At 35.9% G+C, this 23,900-nt stretch overlaps 1 protein-coding gene across 1 annotated transcript in view; it reads left to right on the top strand.

The window, feature by feature from the left end:
* Positions 1-10,000, top strand: part of LOC134153359 (long-chain fatty acid transport protein 6-like) — a 36,428-nt gene extending 26,428 nt beyond the window's left edge. Inside the window, exons 6-10 of the mRNA XM_062599490.1 lie at positions 3,532-3,622; positions 5,181-5,379; positions 5,985-6,082; positions 7,540-7,670; positions 9,757-10,000. Of these exons, the coding sequence (XP_062455474.1) occupies positions 3,532-3,622; positions 5,181-5,379; positions 5,985-6,082; positions 7,540-7,670; positions 9,757-9,933 (696 nt within the window). The 3' untranslated portion in view covers positions 9,934-10,000. The remainder of the gene's footprint in view (positions 1-3,531; positions 3,623-5,180; positions 5,380-5,984; positions 6,083-7,539; positions 7,671-9,756) is intronic.
* The last annotated feature ends 13,900 nt before the right edge of the window (positions 10,001-23,900 follow it).

The raw sequence follows: 23,900 nt of genomic DNA, 5'->3' as shown, positions 1-23,900 counted from the left end.
ACAAATTAAAATTCATTTTAACAGATAAAACTTTTCTTTCTGCACAACAATGCAGAATTGGTGTGTTATGCACTTGTTCATACAGTCAGAGAACTTAAATGGCAGAAGAGATATATTTTAGCATAGAAATAAAATTTGAGGTCAACTATAGCCAAATCTTGAGACTCTGGAAAACTCTATTCACAGGAAAAACATTGAGATGTGTTAATCCAAGCAATGAAAGCACTTAAGTTCAGGGGCCAAAGGACAGCAAAGACTAAAACATAGTATCTGAAAACTAGTTTTGTTGCTGCTCTTCTTGAGCTTCTAGTTTTGAGCTACAATAATCTCGAGTACTTCAAGTATATTCCCAGATACCTTTTTATAATACCATGTAGTGGTTCAGTTAATATCAAGCATAGTTTAAAAAGCTTTTTGCTTGGTTTTGCTTACTTTAGCTACCAAACTACGCAGAGGACCTCCACATCTAGTCCTTAAGCATAAATAAAACAATACAAGTGTATTTTTAAAACATGGTTAAGATATGATGTTGCTGTGCTCCAGATTTTTTTGTTTTCTAACATTTCACTTTTTCAAGATGGTTGCACGTAAGTCTGATAATTCTAACACTTTATTTTATAAACAGGTATTCTCACAGAGAATTCAACACTGTATCATCTTTAAAACAAATAAGTAACTAAATAAAACATAGTAGCCTATGATCTTTCTGTGATCATGCATTATAAGTTTAAACTTTAAGAATTTCAAAACAATATTGGAACTCACTTATTTCCAATCAAACTATTTAAAAAATAAAAAGCTTTATGTGGTGTCATTATTAGGTAAGATCCAAGCAGTACAGTAGTAGACTGTTGCAGTTTAGTTTATTGCAAGTTTCAACTAGTCAAATGGTGATTTTTGTTTGATACATTTATATTGTGCTTTAGGGAATAAAGTATAGACAAAAATAGATGAACACTATATGCAGTATGCTGTGAGAATAATATGGTAGTGCTTCGATAGTTCAGGCCCTCTTTTTTAATAATTGTAGATAATGAGATAAAACAGATGTATACCTGTAGCTAGAGTAAATACTTTGCTCCAGTGCTCACATTTTCTAGTATTCAACATGAAAAGAAAACTGTTTGCATAGAAGCAGTTGTTTGCATGAAATATATATTAGCATCCAGTTTCATTGTACAGGTCTGATGCAACATGTGCTGTTTTCTTCGTATTTTACTTGCATATTTGCATGACTATTATTTCAAAGAGCTAACTGAAACTGGCATGGTTAATACTAAAGTTGCAGGCACTAAAAGCTGTAAACAGAAAAATAAATAGCAAAACTTTCAGCAGTCTTTGTTACATGATCTCACATACCAAATTAAAGCTTCTAAGTATTTAAAACAACTTATAATGTATCATGCAGACTAATACATTGGCAAAATACAGCTATTAAGCTTTGAAGCAATGAACAGACAAAAATGGAACTGAACAGGGCACTCACGTTCTAATCAAAAATATCAGAATAATATTTCATTTTATACAATTTCTTTGTTACTGCTTGTGTTTTTCACTACATTTGGTCTGTCATATAAAATCTATCAAAGTAGTAAGTATCAGTGTGTAAAAACAAAGTCAAAAAGAATATAAATTAAGTGGATACAGACCCAAAGAAAAGAAAACCCTTCCATTTATTATGAATACCTCCCACACTGTTTTATGAAAAATAGTATAGTAAGTTCTAATTAAAATAAACTCTTTAGGTTTCAAATTCATGACTTTGCTAAACGTTAGAGTCTGTAGTTATGAAAAAAATCCCCTTTGCTTGATCAGAAAAGTGTGTCTGATTCTTGGATCATGACTTGAATTTTCACACTACAACCTTGCCTCTTTGACCAACAGTTAAAAATATCTTTTTGTTTCAGACTTTGGGGAGAAGTGAGATATAGTGGTGAATTTTGACAAGGCTCAATAGATCAAGTTTGTCTGTATGAGGCTGAATCTGCATGCTTACTCTTTGGCTTCAGGAGCTATTTATTCAGATATCCTTGAGAACAAAGTGATGTGATACAACTGCAGCAAGATTTAAAATTAGGATAAAATCATTATACAACTCTTCATCCTAATTAATTGCAGGAAGGTGAAGAGTTTTATGTTTTTGGCATCCTACCCGTTATTTTAGTCACCTTCACAACACCATCCTTCAATTACATTTCATTTCTTGCTAGTAAAAAGTATACGTGTACAGTGACAGATTTTTATTTGATTTTTTTTTTCTATTTGTCATGCCAAGATTTGTCCAGAAGATAATTATATATTCTTGGTTAGTCTAGTCATGAAATACAGTGTTGATACAATTATTTACAAAAAGAGAAATCGGAAGATTCCAGAGTTGGGCAGATTGAATCCTCTGGAAAATAACTGCAAACACAGTGGTCTATATAGTATCAGAGATAGGTCTCTTAGGTCTAACTTGGATTTATACTACAGTGGAAAAATAAATGGGAATCAGACCCTGCATATTTAGAGAAGTATTGTGATACCTAGTGTTGATACGAGTATGTTGCTTTCTCCGTCAGCTTACACAATGCCACATCCTTGGTGAGCCTTATAGCAGAGGAGGCTAGTCGTGTAACTCACGCAGGAGGTCAGCCAGGTCCGCAGTGTCTGCGCTCACAGGTTCACCGTATTTCAAAAGCAGGCAGGACTAACCCGACGTATCTGTGGAATGTGCGCAGCTACGTAACCACATCAGATGACCTGGGAATACGTATCTCTCTGGTGGCACTGATGGTAGCGTTCTCCAGGATACAGCAATCTCGGAAAGCCAGAAGGAAGGACTGAGGCTAGTTAAGCAAAAATAAAGCACAATAGGGAGCAGCTTTTCCTCAGTAAGGAGGTGGTCACTGTTAACTTGTGTGTTGTGTTAGGAACCAGAAAGCCCTGAGAATTCTTAGCAAATCCAGATTGCTGCTTAGCAAATCCTTCTTGCAGAGTTGCTTCCAACATAAGGCTCTGGCAGTTAGGTAAAACTAAGCCTCATCAGGTGTAGTGAAACAGGATACCAGATTACATTGCTGCTGGAACCCAGAGATTTTTTTTTCCCCCCAATATTCTGTAGTGGTGCTTCTAAACACAGCTTCAGTAACAAGCAACCTCACTGAAACAGTAAGGCTGACCTTTTAGGTTACAAATTGACATTCCTGAGTAGTCACAGGAGCTGTGCTGATGAAAATTAGAAGAGAATCTGATTCCAGGAGTAGCTTTGGGTCCCACAACTCAATTGTGTGAAAATGAACAAAATTACAGATCTGTGTTTTCACCAAGTGTGTTTGAACATTACAAGATTATTAAAACGTTCTGATGTTACCTTTCTCCAGCAAATTTCTAAGTTTACATAGAGAGTATTTTGCAGTTTTAAATGAAACTGAATTCAATATTTTGATGAGCAAGATTGCAGTAGAAAAAAATGGTTTTCTTGCTTATATATACTGCCGCCAGATGTCACTGTGTATATTAAAAACTGATGAGCCTTTTCTCCTTTTTTAGCTTTTCTTCCCATTTGATTTAATCAAGTATGATTTCCAAAAAGATGAACCCATTAGAAATAAGCATGGTTGGTGTGAGAAAGTTAAGAAAGGTAAGTGTGCATTACAATAATGGCCTTTTGCTTTTAATACAAGTATGCTAGGAACTTTTGGTTAAAGGAGCCTTCCTATTGCATTACTGTACTATGCCAACATCAGCTTTTACTCTTGGCTGCTACAAAAGCTGTGTGTTTCTTGATCTAAGGCAGAGCAGCATTAAGCATGGCTATGCTGAAATCAAAAGAACTTATGAGATACTTGAATATATTCACAGAAGAGTAATGTACAAAAGTGATGACATGGTATCATCTCTGAATAGGAGATACGGGTTTTTTAAAGAAGGTTAACACATTGAGATGGTTGTCTAAAAGATCCACAAAAAAATTAGTGGATCAGATCAAATTCTTTTTAGGTGAGAGATTAACTGTTTATTTATGAAATACATATAACAAAAATAAGTAACTTGATTATAACTATTTTCAAAACACTTATATTGGGTATCTCTTGATTATACATGTTTTCAGGTTTACCGGATACTAAAGTATCTCTGTTGTACTGTAGGAAGGTGCTAGCTGTCATTTATGCCAGGAAGCTGAAGTGGGACAATTTCATATTGAAGATCAGGTGCATAGTTTTAACAGGGAGCTGAAGCAGATTTTTCAAAGTAGGTTGTGGATTCTCTAGCAGGTTTTAACCAACCTAGGCACCCTTCAGGGGAATATGGTCCCCAAAATGTTTAAGTGGGTGAAATTTTATAGGAGGAGATTTGCAAGGATGGCGGACTTACCTGAGAAGGGCACACATGCCCAAAATTTTGTCTAATTTTTTTCCAGTTTTAACAGTCAGTCTAATAAAAGCTATTTTTTTTTTAACAAAGACTTTGCCTTACTCATGTCCTATATCCTTAGATCATCATGGCTACAGTGGCACTATCGCTGAACTAAGTTCTCTCATCTTAGGCACTACTGATTTATGGAAACATGGCACAACTCTTTTATGAGCAGATGATCTTAAATTATTTGTGAAAATTCCTTTGTATGTATATTTTTATTTGTAAATATATTTATACTTACTTCTGAAAGTAAGTATAGAAACTAAGTAGGGACTTTACTTTTTAAGTAGGGATGCTTTTTGGACACTTACCTTAAAAAACAAAGAAACAAACAGACAACACACTAGCCTCTTTGAATTCAGAAGGAAGCAGCTGAAGTGGAGATTCACTATCACAGTCAGTAAGGAGTGGGGAATGAGGCATAATATTCACTTGGAGCATGCACTTTGTGAGAATAATGAATGTACCAGTGAACTGACAAGACGATGGATGATAATTCTGAGACAACACTGAGTCATCAAAAATAAATACAAAATGCTGTTTTTTTGAATTGGCAATATTGCTCTTTGTTTTTATGGTCACTTTGCACATAGAAGTGACTGCACAAGTTGCAAAGCAATAGAAACAGGTAAGTTGCTGTGATAGGGTCACACATACTGAAAGAACCCTGCTAAACATGGCTCATGGTCTTTTATATGTAGCGAATTAACATTAAGGTAAAGCTCAGGAAATATACAATGGTATCTTATGTTTACATTCATTTCAACTCCTCTGTGTAGGTGAGGCTGGTCTTCTCATTTCCAAAGTGAATGCAAAGAATCCCTTCTTCGGTTATGCTGGCAATAAGAGAGACACAGAAAAGAAATTACTGTGTGATGTGTTTAAGAAGGGAGATCTTTATTTTAATACTGGGGATCTAATGGTTCAAGACCAAGAGAATTTCCTTTATTTTTGGGACAGGATTGGAGACACCTTCAGGTATAATAATTGTTTCTTATTACATTTCCTCATTAAAAAGCATTGACATACAGAATGGAGTAATACTGCTTTATTTGTTTTCAGCCATGAGAGTTAGATTTATAACTATCTTGATACAGTTTATAATAACTTTGAAGTGGATGATAGAGGCTTAATTTTGTAAATAATACACCTGCAGAGATGGCTATTGAATTTTCAGAAGGTTTTGTAGGAATTTTGAACATTCCTTCCAATGAGTATACTAATAAATGATAGATTTGTTTCGAGGAAGGACAGTTGGATACCAAATTAGAGAAAAATGTGTCAAATACTGAAGAGTGATCACACTTGACATGTTTAGATCTGTATCAAAATTTTGAAAACCATTATTTGAGATTATGATAACCTTTCATTGTCCTTTAAAGTGGCAATATCTAATATTGAATCCCATTTCAATGACAAACACTGTCTTTTGATGATCAGACCACTAAACAAAGGTGACAAGTTGGAACAAATATAAGGAGTTATTAATCTAAAATGAATGGAGTTCCTAAGAAAAAATATATTTTTAAGAGTAGACATCCATATGGTTGCATGCAATTAAATTATTTTTTCACATGCTTTAGATGGAAAGGGGAGAATGTTGCAACCACTGAAGTTTCTGATGTGATTGTTATGTTGGATTTCATACAAGAAGCAAATGTGTATGGTGTATCTGTGCCAGGTAAGAGAAGCATTAGCTGTGTGGTCTTTTCTCAAGGTTTTGTTATTAACCCTCGTAACTTTTATTTCATGTTATAAACCTATGAATCATTCCTGATCGAGTTAGCTTTTAATACCTAGCTGAAATATAACTGCAGATAATAAAAATACCAACATATTGTGAATGAGCCAGTGAATCATGCCTTTTGATGTATTCTTTTGAAAAGCTATTTTTCCATGAATTTGTGATAGCTACGTAATTTAATTTAAAGCATTATTAAATTCACATCCGTGGAAAATCCACATATTCATGTGTCAGAATAAAATCATGTCAACAAGGTAAGAATTAGAGTTACTATAAAGAAAAGAATATTCATTGCTAAATGAAGCAATTCTGCTGTCTTAATTCACTTCAACTGAGCCTAATAAACCATCTACAAACAAAAATTTTCAAAAATCAAGGACTAGATGAGAAAGAAAAGAAGAAAAATAAACTATATACTAAGAAAGAAAATAATCTAATTTCTTTTTAATATTTCTTTTTGTAGTTAATTGTCATGCAGAAATCTAGGCCTGATTTTCATTCATGCTAAATCCTCTTTAGAATATTCTTGAATCATAAAAGTTTTAAATTTGATAAACCTGTCGTTTACCTCTATTTGAAACCAGCACACAAGAAAAATCATAATAAAGAAGAGTAACTGAGAAGTAAACTCAGAATTAAAACATGAGGGCTTCTCACTTTTATACAACATTTACCTGCAGATTCTTACCTTTATAAAGAAATAACTGAATCAGTTTATGTGACACTGTTTGGTAATTGTAATTAAACACTCACAGAACAAATTTCACCACCAAAGTTGTAGCATTACCAGAAAAGGACTGTAAGGAGGCAATGGTAGAATGTCTCTGTTATGGCTAGCTGATGGTTAAAATGAGCAGTTGATTGCTGGTTTATTGTTTTTATAATATTTTGCTCGTTTCAGTCTTTCCCATAGACCCAAAGTGCTATCTCCCTTCCCAAACAAACCAGTTAGAACTTCGTGCTTTTGACCACTCTCTCAGCCAAAAACATTCAGATGCACAGCCTTTAGAGAAGATACTGTCAAGAGAGGAAAAACTAAAACTGATGAAAAGACGTAACTGACAAATCTAGGAAAGAGGTTCAGTGCTCTGTTTTTGAGAGAGAGGGATGATATTTATATTTATCAACATGTATTGATTAATATTGAACATAGATAGATGGTACTGCATTCATATTTACCTGCCTAACTTTTTTATGGTATTATTTCTTAACTGTAAGAGCTCAATACCATATAAGACATAAATATGATTTTCTTGTGTTACTGAAATTCAGAAAATGATATATTATTGTCAGTTTATTTACGTGCTGTAGTTCTTCTTTAACTGCAAGGTTAATAACAAAAATCTAAATTTTATTAACCTTTAAAATTGTATGTCTCCCTTCCATTCCTCCAGCTCATGAAGGAAAAGCAGGAATGGTCTCTCTGATTTTAAAAGCGAATACAACATTGGACTTGGAGCAAATGTATACACAAGTTGTGACCTATCTACCAAGTTATGCCTGTCCTCTTTTCTTAAGAGTTCAGGTAAACTGCATTACAGCATCATGCATATAAACATCTACATCGTGTAAACACAGCAATGGTTAAATGAATACAAGTCAGTATGGCAAACAGAAAGAAAGTGCTTGCTTACAGATCACGTAATTTAGTTTTTTAGTATTTTTTTTAACTGGTCCTCTTTACTATCTTCATTAATGAGCTTTTGGAAGAGGAATTACATAAACACTTAATGAAATTTGCAGATTATGTTAAACTGGGAGGAATTGCATATATCAGTAAGGATGGAGATCATACAAAAGGATTTAGGGAGATTAGAAGCACAAACAAAAAGATTCAGATTAGTAAAATGAGAACCAGTGCATCTGGAAAAAATAATCTAAAATCCATTTTAGTTATTGGAAATGAGACAGCAGAGAAGTAAAGCTAAAGCAGGAAACACACTGATAATGTACAACAAATGAGATGTTATTTGCCGTATAGTAAAGCTGCAAAAAGGTTAAAGCATTCAAAAAGGTACCATACTTACCGGTCCTGAATTAAAAGTCTTTATTATTGCCATCATCATTATCATCAGAGTGCCTACCATCCCTAATCGTGTACTAGTACCTTGCTGCAGTTGCTGTCCCATTTGGAATAAAAAATTAGTCCCTCCGTCAAAGAGTTCATAATTTAAATGTAGTATAAGAGACTATATATGGCTAGGAAAAAAAAAAAAAAGGAAAGGTATAGAAAACACACAACATTGCTTATCAGCATCTTAACAGAAGTTAAGTGTTTTGGAAACATGACAAAGGCAAGCAGCAAAATATTTCTAAAGATGTTTATGAAGGAAGTTTCTTAAGTCTGAGGGGAAGATGAGAAAAAATAGATGGTTGGTTGACTATTTTGAAATGTTTCTGTATGGATGTACAGGACAGCCTTTATCACAGAGATGCTGTGCAGAAGGAATCTAAATCTTTGATGTATCTGGAACTTGGCTTCGACCAAATTAGATTTGAATTAAAATGCCCACATTACAGATGAGTAAATGGTGGTATGATTCTCATTAACCAGGAAAGGAGGTAGTGGGTGGAACTTCAAGGAGAAAAAAAGAAATTAAAAACCCATTGATGTTGATCTGATATGTAATCATACACTGGAATATGTCAGATAGTTTTTCAGATCAACCAAAGCAGGTAGATCTGGATTAGATACAGCTCTGTGAATTATTGGAGGGAATACTTTATTTTCTGTTTGCAGAGTATAAACATACTTGTAAATGTAAAGGCAGAAGAGCAGAAGACAGAGAGAGGTCATAAAGTATGTGGGAGAGGACAGGAGGATAGAGGAGAAGAATCAGAAGGCAACAAACTCAGAAGTTCAGGGAGCATGGCTGAAAAATAACTCAAGGAGATAAGCAATGCTTGCACTAATATTTCCTAAGAAAGAGGTCACTAGGAATTTTGCAGGAATATGTAAGAAAAAATAGAGTGCAATGGCAGAGACTCAACTGGGATCAGCTAGAATGACAATGGAGTTGTTGAATTCAAGACTGACTGTAAATCATATACTCAGTGATGTTTAAGGTGAAAATAAAAAAAGTGTTCACTGGGGAGGTTAGTGGTGTCTGTAGCAGAAATTTTTGATGGAAAATCTTATCTGTTTTGAATGTAGAAAGACCAGGCCAGTGTGGGAGTGTAAGAAGAAATGAGTAGGGAGATAGAGTGGAATTACTGAAGAAATGGATGTGTTAGAAAAACAAGGCAGATGGAAGTTGTCTTTTGTTGTGACGGGATACAAGAAAAAGGAGGTGCACTAGACAGCAATGAAAGGAAAGGGGAAGGAAAGCAAGGAATTTTATATTGTTCAGTGCAACTGGAAAGCAAGATGAAGTTTAGAAAAAAACTAAATAGCAAAAAAAAAAATCTCACTGGAGATGCCTCCCACTCCTTTTCTTAAGGGACACACTGATATTAAAAATAAACTTGAACAAAACATTACAAAAGGTGTGATGAGAGTAAATAGAATTACTCATATATCAAGTAAGACTTCTTAAAATAAATGTGAATGTGAGCAAAAGAAAAGGAGCTCAGTATATGTACTGAATAATAAATCTTTCTTTCTTCCATAGGAAAAAATGGAAATGACCGGAACTTTCAAACAACAGAAATTTCGTTTGGTGGATGAAGGTTTTAATCCATGTACAATCACTGATCCACTATATTTTTTAGATAGCTCTAAGGAAGCATATGTCTTGTTAACCAAAGAAATACATGAGAGGATCTTATCCGGACAAATGAAACTTTAATTAACCTAATGCTAGGTTATTAAGAGACAGTCTATATGAGCTACTTTGCAAGAAGTGATAAAATTAATCACCAGTATTTATATGTAGTTATTCAAAATAACATTTTATATATTTGATACGTAAAAGCAGGTATCTCTTGCATCTTTCCTCATTTTATCATTATTGCTCACTAATTATTTTCTACCTCTTGAGACCAATTATAACCAAATGACCTGAGATCTATTTTACCTTAATTTTGGAATTTAAATGCTCTGAGTCTGTTGGTTTTTCTTAGTACTAAATAAAAGTGAGGGATATGTGAAATGATATGTAGAAGAAAAGGACTGAAAAATGAGAAATATGTGGTGATGAAGGTTATTATTTTGAGAGAGAGAAAATATACCCTAAACATCTATTCTACTGTAGTTTCCACTTTATATATATATATATATATATATATATCCTTTTGAATATATGTTTGAATATATGTTAAGAAATAAAGACTTAATAAGCGGTTGGAAGAAAAAACAATCCTTATGCGGAAGACTTTGATGGAACGTAACAGGAAAGCAAATGAAACAAAAAATGCCCTCCAAATAAACCTGAAACTAAAAGGTTTATACCAACATAGCTCCTTAGAATTTTTATCAAAATCCATGCTCTTTCTTTTATTTGTATACTGGCTGTTTAGATTGTCAGATTCTGAGGACAGGCCATACTTTATAATTTGTTAGTACTAGACCAGCAATAGGCAGAGACAATGTGCATGCTTAATGGAGAAATAGCTCTTACAGCATAAAAAGAATGACTAAATAATATTAGCACTTTATACCATACGTATTGACTAGCAAATGGCTTCCTCATTCTTGTTAACCGTTAGGGATTATTATTTTATGAGTACTAAAATGTAGCAGAAATTTCAAAATTCTAAATCATGTTCTATTATACTACTTTTTAACAGTTTTCAAATAAAGTATAAAATTATTTAAAAGAAATTCTACAGTGTCTTGGTTTGATTTGGGTCTGATTTTATAAAGTCTGTTCTCTGTTTTGTTCTGATACATTGCTCCTGCAGCAAAATTACAGGGACAACGCTCTCCTCTAATGGATTGTGATGCCGGCATTTATTAGTTACCCTAACAGCCGGAAGCAAAAACATAGAGTACTAAGGGAGATTCTGTTCAGTGCTGGACATCAGAGGTCTCTTTTCCAGCCTGACTGTGGAATGAAAATGCCCTATCATAAAAGATTAAGATGTAATTATTTTAAATTGTATTTTTTTTTTCAAATTTGGTTTTAAACAAGATGTTAGAATTTTATTGAAGTCTTAATATTCTGGTTATCATTATCATTGGATTTCCTTATAAATGCCAACCAAAGATGCAGTAAAAATTATACAAAGAGCTATAGCTTGTGTATGTTTCTGAATACCATTTGCTTCATGGGATTGTCAGTACAAACACGCGATCTGGCAATTTTGCAATTGACAAAGTAATTTTATGGTGGATATTGACAGAAAAGCTTAAGAAACGCATGTATGTAATATGGAAAGGAGAGGACTGCTATGTAAGGATGGAAGGGGCTGCTACAGTCTAGCACCTCCTGAGCAGCCCCATTTTTTATAAGTTTCTTTTTTTAGTTCTCAAAACTGTTGCCTGTAACAGAAAACTCTTCACTTTGCTACTAATTCAGTTAGTTCTGAATACCATTACTCTGTTCCAGTCATGGCTGTCTTTTTGTAGTCATGGACGGCAAATTTAAGAATCAAGTATTTATAATACGCACAACTGTAAATTAGCTTATAATTTTGAGCAAAGGATTGGTTGCTTAAATCAAACACCATTTTACCTCTTATGCCCATCTTACCTTAATTGTACATTGACAATACTTCAGGATCCATTTTTATTTATTACAATATTTATTTATATTCATTCCTTTTTTATCTATTCTTTGTTTATAAAAAAAATACACAGCCCCAATGGCAAACAACGTATTTTTACTAACTTTTGAAAAATTATAGTGCGATCTTCAGCAGCACATGCAGCTTGTAATAGGACATTACAATAATGTAACAATACTCTTGTAATAGAACATCAATGTAATGAAATTAAATGCTTATTGCTACCATTTTTAATTCAATTTTGGTATCAGATTTACCACTTAAAATTTTGCTTTACAAAATTTGATCCTATTCTGGGCGTTAATGAGTAAGTACTACCACTTAGATACAACAGGAAAGGAAAAGAAAATATGAAGACGAAAGACATGGAGGTGTAAAAAATAATTCCCGTACAAAACTATGGAACTAAAAAGATATTTGGGAGCATCACTACTCAGTGGCTTATGCTTTCGAGTATCTAAGATGGCAAAGAATGTTTCCACATGGGGAGGCTGCAGGAAGAGGGAGGAAAGAGTATTAGAGGAAGAAAAATGCATCCGTGCCAGCTTTCGTGCTTTAGCCACTACTAGGGCAGCTGGTTGGTGATTCCCAGCTCTACAGTGTATTATAGCAGCAGTAGCAGACTCTCATAGCTTAGGTGGCTTGAGGAGCCTCTATATGTGTCACAGCAGCAGCTCCCCTCTCTTCCTTAGCATAACCTTGACAGTCTGCCTATTTTCAAGGGCTACTAAGAGTTCTGTCCCATCTCCAGAGGTAGGATGGTTGCGATGTTAATATAAAACAGGAAAAGATACAGAGCTGTAGGCTCTGTTTTTCCTAAAGGAAAACCAGTGTATTATTTGTAGTTCAGTAATTCTTTCTTTTAGCAAGTAGGTTACGTGCTAGCAGATGAACTGAAGCATATTACAGCAAATTGCCACATTTCCCAAGGAGATGTAAACTGTTAAACTGTCACTGAAGTTAGGCTGAACGATAATGATGTTTATGCAGAACACTAGAAAGGCCTTTACTTTCAGAACAAAACACTTGAAATATTTGTACCAACCCATTCTTTCCCTACCTTCATGCCCAGATCAACATGCAGAATGGGCTGAGGCCTTGAGTGTTGCTGCAAAACTGCACACCAATATTTGCCCTGGAAATTTCATTTTGTGTAGCATTAGTGAAAGAAGCTGCTGAAGAGCTGCCTTCCTAACCTCACATACGAGAGAGAGACAGAGAGACAGAGACAGAGAGACAGAGAGACAGAGAGAGAGAGAGAGAGAGAGAGAGAGAGAGAATACTAGAATAAACAAACATAACAAACATAATCTCCCATCAGAAAACTACTGACTGTCTTTTTGAGTTCTTGGGCTGTGAAAATTCTTCAAAAAAATCCCGAATCAAAACATTAGCTATGAAAATTTGATCTGTACCTCAGATTTCATAAGTGGATCCTGATCTCCGTAATAGCCCAAATCAAACTCGGATATACAAAGAGACTATCATTTTGGAAATGCCTGGATTACGTTCCAAAGGCCTATCACATTTTGAAGCTCTGCTGCTTAGAATGCTTCCTGTTATAAATACCATTAGCATCTTTTTATGTACTTGTAGGCACATTCACATCCTGTAACAAATGAGATCTAGGTTCCTCCTTTATTTGATGCCATTAAATGGCTTAATTAGGAGCAAGTGTTCCTCATCTTTGAGGCTAATTAGCTGAAGGAAACAGAGCTGCTACGAGCATTGTTTCAGGGCCTAATTCAAGAGCTCAGATGCTTAGTGCAATTCACAGCTCTCCCTCTGGGTGGTTTGACAGCTCCTTACAAAATATAAGAGGAAGGTTATATGCCTGAGAATAGCAGCCACAAAAGCCAGCTCAGAGAGTGTGAACCGCCTAGATCTACTAGTAGGGAATAGTGAGGAGAGGATTATGTCTTAAATCCTACTCCTGCCAGCAGTTAGGAATCTAATTCTAGTTTGCTGGGAGGATGCAGATTGAAATTAAAAAATAATTTCTTGCAAGTGTTTGTAATTTTATAAATTGTTGGCAAAATGATGGCCACACACATTCAGCCCATTCTCTATCCAAGCATTCAATTAGAATTATAAATAAGAGGTAGGAAACTATTTATTGATGATATATGAAAGCACTATAATCTGTCATACACCGCTGTCGTAACAAAGCCATATCCCCTAGTAAGATGTTTAAAACCTCTTTGTAGCATAAGCAAAAAGATTCCATTTCTATTTTGCTGGCCAAATCCAATTTCTGTGAAGAGCTTACATCTATCCAAATACTTGTAATCTGCCACTAACAAACTGGTTTTGTTGGGATACTCTTATGTTCAAAAAAACATTAAGCGTGACTCACCATTGTCTAAGTCCATTATTATACTAGGATATCTCTGCTACAATGACAAATCCCCGTGCCATTTGTCAGGTATATTCTGAAAGAGCTTCAGGCAGTAAGAGCTCTCCAGACATACAGATTATTTTTAAAGACCTTTTGGCTTCCTCTTATGTTATGTAAGCCTAAATTTCATTAGAGAAATGTATCATACTAGAAAGCAAAGTATCATCAAAACAATAGCCTGAGATGCCTCACTCCGTTGAGTCATCTCATAATAAATGAAAATCAACCTTCCCTAACGAAAAACATAGAATCACAGAATCAGTCAGGTTGGAAGGGACCTCTGGAGATCATCTAGTCCAACCTCCCTGCTCAGCAGGGTCACCTACAGCACGTTAGACAGGGTTGCATCCAGGCGGGCCTTGAAGATCTCCAGAGAAGGAGACTCCACAACCTCTCTGGGCAACCTGGTCCAGGGCTCCCAGGCTCACAGAGAAGAAATTCCCCCTCACGTTCAGGCGGAACTGCCTGTGCTTCAATTTCTGCCCATTGCCTCCTCTCCTGTCACACGGGACAACTGAAAAGAGTTTGTCCCTGTCCCCTTGACACCCTCCCAGTGTCAATGTTTACACACATCAATAAGATCCCCCCTCAGTCTTCTCTTCCCAGGCTGAAGAGGCCCAGCTCTCACAGCTGTTCCTCATAGGGCAGGTGCTCCAGCCCTCTGATCATCTTTGTAGCCCTAGCCTTTCTAGAGCAATCACTCCTTCTGCATCCCATGAACCATAATATTTCACCTTTTTTCACTAGCGTTGTTTCTCTGTTTAATAAAGCTATTATGTATTTTCAGTACAAAAGTCTGCAAAGTCTTGAAATCATACAGAGTGAAATCAATTGAAGTATTACACTAAATAGCACATGGTCTGCTGAATTTAGTATATTAAAATGAGTATGACTCATTTTATGACGCTGTTGAAAAACAGTACTGTTTAATTTTTTCTTAAACTGCAAGAGAATTATATATTTGCTGTGACATTAAGACTAGAGTCACCCAGAAATAGAGTTCTTTGAAAAATATGGCCAGTTTTCAGAACTGTAAAGTTTTTTTCCTTTTACTACAAGTTTTTCCTCACAACAAGAATGTGTAGTACAACTGCTAATTCACACATCTGACAACTTCAGTGGTAGCTGAGTTATTCTCACTGTAAGTTCTCACAGAGAACAGGCCATTACCCCTAGCAATCTGGATGGCTCAAGGCCATAATTCTGCTGTCAGTATTGGAGTTCTGCTTTCCCTTTCCTTTTCTAAATCCCAGATAACGTATACGCTCATTCTGCTTGATGTAACTCCCAAGGATTATAAGAAAAGAAAAAAGGGGGAGATTTCAATTACTGAAATTCTCAGTAACACTGCTGAAGTCATTCAGTTGAACTCACTTAAACCACACAAGGAATCATTTTGGTCCCATATATCCTAATGCATCATTCTGTATTTACAAAGCCTTTTTCAAATACTGATTTTTAAGCTCTGACTTTCAACAACTATATATTCTACAGTGCACCTCTGAACAGTCAGTCACACAAACCCTACTCCTAGTGGTAAAAGCCCTGAAACCAAAAACTCTCAGAAAAATTTTAAAAAACACCTCTTTTTTTGCTTCTGTATTTTTTTGTCTTTTGCTTTACAAAATGGATGCTACTTACAGCACTAAAGCCCATCTCATGAAATAGATTTTTATACTTATCAATGTCTCAGATACATTTGTGTATTTATTTGCAAAAATAGGTCAATTGCCACTCAGCCCTGCTGTCATGAATAAAATGTTAATTATGGAGGTGTTGCCAGACCTGGAGTGATTATAAGACTTTTCATTCTGTTCCCTCAAAGATTCTGACAAAGACTCCGGTTAAAAGCATCTCTGCTTTAGATCTCTTTTCTCCTACATTTTCTTTCTCCATTAAAAAAAAAAGTAAATCTTTCAGAAAAAAGACGGCAAGGGATAATTCTTTATTCATTACAAAACACTCACAGATTACGGATTCATGGAATTAAACCTATGAATCTCATGAGGAATGAAAACTACATTTCCTTCAATAGCAGTTAACGCAGAGGTTTGTCAGGCAGATGTTCCAAATGATAGTAATCAAGTTAGAAAGCTTTGAAAGAGCTCTTGCATTTGTAAATTACATCCTCTAAATAAAATATTTAGAACAGGGAAACTGAGGACTAGGGTGACTGATTTAAAAATAGATACAATGGAGATTAATGCTGATAGTTAAGGAGTCGCCAAAAATATTTTTCTCCTAAAAATCTCAGTTGGTTTCCTCATGTTACTGTTTGTTGATAAACCTGGTAAGACTAGAACTATATTCTGATGTAGGTCAGAAAGCATGTCAAAGAAGAAAGCATTTCAAAAGAAAATGCAAGGGTAAAACGTGATAAAACAAACCTTGTAGATTCTGCTGTCTAGTCACATGGGGAAAAGTGCAGAGAGAGCAATAATTTGGATGCAGCTATATGAAGACTCAGAGTTTAGCTGAGAACAGTCTACTTGTATTTTGAAAGGCTGAAGGCTGACTTGTTCCTCTTACTCTATCTGCCAGAGCTGCACTTCATGCTTCATGCTACAAGGTTACAGACCTTTGTTGAAATCCTGCACGCACCAAAAGGCTCTGTTACCTTCCTGCCTCCCAGGGGTTTGGAGGCCTGTGCTCAAGGCCAGCTCTGGAGCAGCCGCGTGGCCTCACATCAGGTTGCTGGGGGTTGTCTCTGCTTTGCTTGGGAGCTGTATTTAAGCGCAAGCCCTTGAGTGAGCTACGCTGCTGTTGCTGGACTGCTCTCCTCTTGCTTGGCTACCGTGGGGCTACGTCCCTGCTGGAGAGAACGGTTGTCTCTACCTGCCTCGCCATCACCCTTGATTGCCAGCTTGCTTTCCCTAGTGGAACAGCCCACTCATATAGAATTTGCCTTCAGGCAAATTCAGTCATTTCTAGGATCATGAGATAGACAGGTCAAAGGGTTTTGCAATCCACAAGGGCAGATGCATTAGACAGAGAGAAAAAAAAACAGTTGCAATTCCTTCAGGCCTCTTTTAATTTAAATATTGCCATTGGCTGAATTTAATGGCTTCAAGTAGCTGACTAAGACTTGTCACTAAGTCACTAAGACCAATTATAAAAAACTGGAGAGACAAAAGACAGTTATTGCAAACTCAGTTCTGTACTCAGAAGGTGACCACAGGGATGATTTCAATTTATCTTTGATAGCTGAAAAAGTGTTTCATCATTTTAACTGTTGAAAAGCATCAAATGCTTTCCTTGTTTAACAGTAAATGTAAACTACTGCCTTACTTACTTACTATAGAAAGGCCATGCAGTTTATAATCAGAGACAAAATACACCTTAAAACAATGAAATAGAGATCACACAAGAAAATCAGTAGCTTTTGTGATTCTACGTGCATAAAATCACAGACTCACAGAATAGTTGAGGCTGGAAGCAACATCTAGAGATTATCTAGTTCAACCTTTCTTCTCAAAGCATGGCCAACTAAAGCAGGTTGCTCAGCACATTTTCCAGTTACTAAGAACAAAACAGGCAGTATAATTTGAAGATCTGAGTTACTCTTATTTGTGGAAGTGTTATGTCCTATAACAAGGGGCTAAGTGTCATTTTTAAATATACAATGTCTTGAATCCATTTCACAGGAAAACACATCTTTCAGTGCAGAAAAGGCTACCACAGTGTACAGAACGGGAGAGTTTGGTCCTTACACTAAGAACTAGTCTTCTCGCCATAACTGTTCTTTTCCACCTCTAAAGGTGTCCAGAGGAACCTTCTTCCTGAGGGAGTTCATTCCTCTAGGATGATGCTTTAGCACCCCAGCCAGAGACCTATGAACTTGCATACTGCTTACAATCAAGGCTCTCCACAGAAACAACTATTCAGAAAATCTTGCTGATCCTACCACAGTTATAATCAATGTCTATACATGTAATAGTATATCAAGTGTATATTATCAGATATTAGTACATAAATATACACATATATATGTATGCACATATATATATTTCGTCTGTTGTGCAAAAAGAGAAAAGCACAATTGTTGACAAAAAAGACAGGATCCTAAAGCATGAAGTCAATGAAAACGAGAATAACAGCAGACCTGATAACAAAACTGAAAAGCAAACTGAACAATCCACTGGCTTGTGAACAAACAGCTCATTTACAGGGGTAAAAGTATTAGAAGTTTTACAAAATTAGTTATTTGAGGAATCTAGGTTTCTCCGATGGTTCCCTCAGAGTCTGTCCATCTAATTAGACAAACTAGAACAATCGGTAACTGCTAATAGCATGAATGAAGGGAAATAGGTATCATTTTAGACATGTGACAACATTAAAAGATACTGCCTGCTGGGCAGCACAAGGACTTCTAAATTTCAGCACAAAAGATTTGCTGAGATCATGGAAACTCAACAGAGTCACCAGAACGCTGCTGTTTATTTCTGCCTGATAAAGAAAATAAAAAATAAACGAAGCAACCTCAGAAGATATGATGGGATTCAGGAAATTAGAAGAGTTTTGCTGAACTGGGAAGAAATTACACAATCCAGTAAGAGACTAGCAGAGAAAATGCATTCAGGAATACCTTGTGATTAAGGCTTATTTGATCCAAAAATGCGCAAGTCACCAAGGAAGTAAAATAAACTGAGGGTCAAACAAAAGGCACAGTAGAGCCAACACTAAAAACTGTGCTTGCACTATGGCAAATCATGTCCTATGTGATCAAAGATTCCTTATTCAAAGAAAAAATTCAGAACAAACTCAGGGAAAAAAAAAAAAAAACTCAAAAACCCACCTTCCAGGACATAAAGATGATGCAAGGCTAACTGCAGAAGCAGCAGATCACTTGTATCATAATGGAAATGTCATAAGCTTTCAGATCCATCAACAAGCAGTTGACAAAACAGATTCCAACAAGCATGTCTTATTATCTCTATCAGTCATTAACTTAGAAAATATGTTTGCTTTTCTTTGTAAGTGAAAGAAGTAAAACTAAATTGGAATTTGAAATAGGTAACTGTAATACTTGTAATTTCAAATAGGATTACCGGGGGGGCGGGGGGGGGAGGGGAGGGGAGAAGCAGAATTTGATGCTACTGAAGTATATATGGAGTAATCCTTACTTATGGCATTATCCTAGAAATGCAACCTTGTTGTGAAGAATATTAGCCAGCATGTACACAGGAAGGGAAGAAAGTCCTCTTCTATTTGGTGACATTCTGTCTGACTGGCAAAACATATAGTTTTTGTACATTTGCTTTTTTATTTTTTGGTAATAAACTTGTCTCAAAAAGAAGCTTGACTGAAATTTTGGACAACTAGCAGGTGTCCAAAATGAAGAATTGGTTAATCCAAATGATTCTTCAACCTTCAACCAACAACAAATAGCAGTAAAACCTGATCTTGAAGAAGAAATAATTCCTGAATTTTGTCAACCATGTTCATTGTGTTCTATGATTTAAAGGAAGGTAAAGGATAGTCCAACCATTAGGAATGTGCATTAATAGAATGACTGTAGTACATTTAATGCCAGTAGTGAAGGATGTAGTTATCCATACTGGTGGGAATGCGAGTGGCATCATTAACATTTCACATATCACACTGAAAACAATCATACGGTCATCGACTGAGTAATGCTTTTTATAAGAACAACCATATTTTTATCAAATGTTTTGTCACATTTATTTTGTCACACATTTTTGTCATATTTACTATTCTGCTCCAGCTATAATTATATCCAAAAGCAATTTAGGATATAAAAAACAGCCTGAGTAACATGTGTCAAATTGATTATTTACTCTGACACTTTAAAACACCTATCAAGCTGCAAAATCAGGTTAGAGTCGTCCCTGTAATGCACTTTTTTTCTTTGTTGTGGTATTACTATGTAATGGCAATCTTAATAGAGAAATAAAATAGTCCGAAAATTCTTTACGAAAGGGCCTATCCTGCTTCCAGTCACAATCTCCTTCCATTCCTACAACACTGCCTATACCATTTAGAGAGCTGCAAATACTTACGTACAAGCTCTGGGCAGTGCAGATAACCAGTGGAGAATGCATATGACCACAGAAGAAGCAAAGCTAAAGACATTATCAGGATTAAATCATCTCCAAAGCTTGCAAGGAAATAAAACTGAAGAGGTGGAGAGCAATTCCAGGAGCTCTTTGCCAATCGGATCTATTTCCATCTACATTGCTGCAAAAATATGTCTCTTCTTTGAACATATAGAATCAACATAGTTTAAGCTAATTAACTTAGGTGTTAGCAGCCAAAGCTTACATCCATGCTACATTTGAGCTGCCTGATCTCAGGGTTAATGTGAAATCTGGAACTCCCCAAAGGCTTAACCGTGCCATACCCAAATTACCATTACTAAAAATTACAGCAGGAATACAGACGTCTCTTGGAAAGGATCTTGTGCTGTTCAGTCTTCTCAACGTTATTAGCACAGCGCTGCTGCAAGGGCAGATGAGATAAATGGAAGCGGCTGGCCCGGGCCAGGCCACGCTGCAGTTGGCAGCAGTCTACAGTATGAAGCATGTGCCTGCAAAGTTCTCCTCCCTACAATGCCAGGAGAGTTACTGCAGAACCAGCACAAGGGACACCCTGTCAGATACGTAACACGGAGAGCTAGTACATTCGGCCGTAAGCCCTGTTTCAAGGCTAGTTTAAAACACAATGCAGACCTAGCCAGATATATTAAAGTCAGCCAGGGATCAGTTGGGACTGCAAAGTGGGCACTGCAAAATCAAGCCATTTGGGCCGAGCCGTGTGAAAATGTGGTTACATTGCTAGAACAAGGTAGCTAAATAAAGGTTTGCAGGCATCAGATGGGAGGTCTAACATGGATTGTTGTGGCAATGCTGCCATTTGAGCAACGATCTTCACTGTTCAAAATAACGTGTGACACGACCTCATATGAAATAAAAGCAGTAATTTGGCCATGCAATGAAAATAATTCTGAAATATCGCAGGGTAATTGAGTAACATTCACACAACAGAAAGTCTTGAAACTGCCTATTGCCCTCTATTTATGCATGTTAATTTAAGTATAGTAGTGTAAGAGCCCCCTTTTCCTTGACTGCACTTCTATATTGGCTATATTGTGTGAATTTCAGGTAGATGAGATGCCAAAAGGAATAATTTTGAACTTCAAGGAAAGAACTGTCAGCTGTCCTTGATTTTAAAGCTACCTCCTCACTTTGGGCTTCCAGAGTTCAAAATTGTTTACTACAGGACAATACCTCATCATTCACCGATGCTATGTTAGCATCGCCAAAGCAGTAGCTTTATCTGGGGCTTATTTTTTTAACATGACACTACTGTAAGTTTCAACAGAATATTATGTGGAGTGTAAAATTTCAGCAGATTTAATATTCCCCTTTGTTCTAAAAAACAAAGCACAACATTTCAGACAGCCTGAATTTAATATGTAATATAAAATAGGAAGTGTAGTTCAAAAACTTTAAATTCAGAAACTCATAGACCTTCATCTGAAAGTCACAGTTCTGAACTGGGTTTGTCTTACAAAAACGTAGTTTTATTTTTTTCTTTACTTGTTAAGAAGTTTACATTTTAATGCCCTGATTTCTAATCTTCAATTTGAAACTTAATGGTTCTACTTTGTAAGTGGACAGAGCACGAGCTTCCATCTTTATCACCTTGTCCACCCTAGCTCTTGATGGAAGTGCTCTTTAACTGCTCGAAAAGAAAAAAAAAATGCTTTCCAAAGGCTAAAATCAGATGACTTTGTGCAGTTCAGCTGGAGGAGAAAAGGTCTCATGGCAGAGCTTTGTGTCTGTGTAGAATGCCAGCAGAGTCTTAACTTGTTAGGAGAACTTGATATAGGCAGAAGTATTTCAGAATCAGGATAAGAAAATTTGGTCTTCAATTAAAATCTTTGATATTCCAATAGTTTTTAATGAATTTCTTTATTGTGCTGATGTCCCATCCAAAAGGCATATTTGCTATGATTGCCCTGCATTTTTATGACTTTGGCATATACTGAGCTTGTATGTATAAGGTTTGCAGCATCTTAAAAAATAGGGTAGAGATTAGCGTGTGCGACTTCCTCATGGAAGATACAATTCTCTGAAACGTGTACGAGCACTGATTACACATTACTTGCTACATGAAGTGCCAAAGAGATGTGTTACAACTTCTCTTACAATTCTGCTGTTCAAACTGGGTACAAATTATATCTTTGCTTTAGCCCCAAACAATGTCACTCATTGGACATTTTCCCTATGCAGTGCTTCATATATTCCCTACTCCTTCTGCCAATCAAAAGCAAAGATGTTATTAGAAAGAAGCTAGATTTTCTAGGCAGGTTACACCTCACATTCATGACGGTGCCTTATAAGTTAATGAAAAGCAATCTGCTCTGCCACTGTCACAGGAAATGTATAAATAAAAGGCACATGAAGAGTCAATGAATCCAGCCAGTTTGGAATGTATTTCTTCCCAGGTTTTGGTGATACTTTGAAAATGAGCACAAGTTGCTCATTTGTAGTAGAAAGTGAGATTTGTTGCACATAGTGAGAAAATCATTATAACATTTGCTTCTGTCAGAAGTGTATTCTACTATATATATTATAGTAGAAGCATAGTCTAAGTTCAGAAGGCTACTCAAGAAGTATTTAAAGTGCTTCCAATTCAAAAAAAAAAAAAAATTACATGTGCAAATACTGATGCTGGCTTTGCTAGGAGAAGAGAATGATTTTGAAATGCTAAGAAAAAAAAATATCCTGGGTGATACAGTAAGAGTCAAGATGCATATAAAGGCTGAGGTTAGGTGTCACTCGGTAGAGTCACACGAGTTATGAGGCTAAAAAAAAAGCTGCTATCAACTTTTGCTTTCCTGTGTGTGCTGGAATCAGGCAGTTGTGCCTCACGCGTGTCTTTTCCTGCCACTCCTCTGGTGACACCTTGCATCAGGGAGGGAAGACCGGCCCTCTCTGTATATGTCTGAGTCCAGCTTCCTCTTGATTTGAGATAGGAAGGAGGACAACAGTTAGCTGCAGTGGAGGACACCCTCCTCACACAGATCTCAGATGAATCTAGGCGTTATTTCCTTACAGTTGCATAAACCTAACTCTGTTAGCAACAATGTTTTGTTATTCAAGTAAGTTTGAATCTTGCCAACATTACCAAAATATTGGTTATGTATTCTGCATAATAACTGAATAATTTGTATTCAAATATATTCATTGTAGACAGCAATTGCTAAAAAGTAAGAACTTACTATGGCATATTATTAAAAATAACCTTATTCTGCAAAATGGAAAAAAAAGCAGCAGATATAAGACACCATTAATCAATAAAACCACTACTTGTGCTATGTTTTAAAAATATATTGAATTTTAGAATGGCACTCAATTAAAATAAAGTACGAATTAAGAACTAGAAACCAATTTAAGTAACAGAGAATAAACTGAATTCACTGAGTACTGAATTTGTCACCTTTTCATTTGGAAAACTGGAACTGATTCAAGTCAGCTAATGACTGGGCTATAAAACTGTTCACCCTGTGTGCCTCTACAGTAATAGCGTTAAGTGACTGGCTGTATTCATAAATTAAATCAGCAGAACAGTAAGCATGGACAAATAATTAAAGTAAGTTCTGAACCCTGGCTGCTGGATATTTTTATGGCTGGCAGACAAGGTGGAATAAAGTTGCATATACTT

This window comes from Rhea pennata, chromosome Z (genome assembly GCF_028389875.1).
Source record: "Rhea pennata isolate bPtePen1 chromosome Z, bPtePen1.pri, whole genome shotgun sequence".
In the NCBI taxonomy this organism is placed as follows: Eukaryota; Metazoa; Chordata; class Aves; order Rheiformes; family Rheidae; genus Rhea; species Rhea pennata.
The sequence above is the reverse complement of the archived record's forward strand: the minus strand, read 5'-3'. Positions and strand labels throughout refer to the sequence as shown.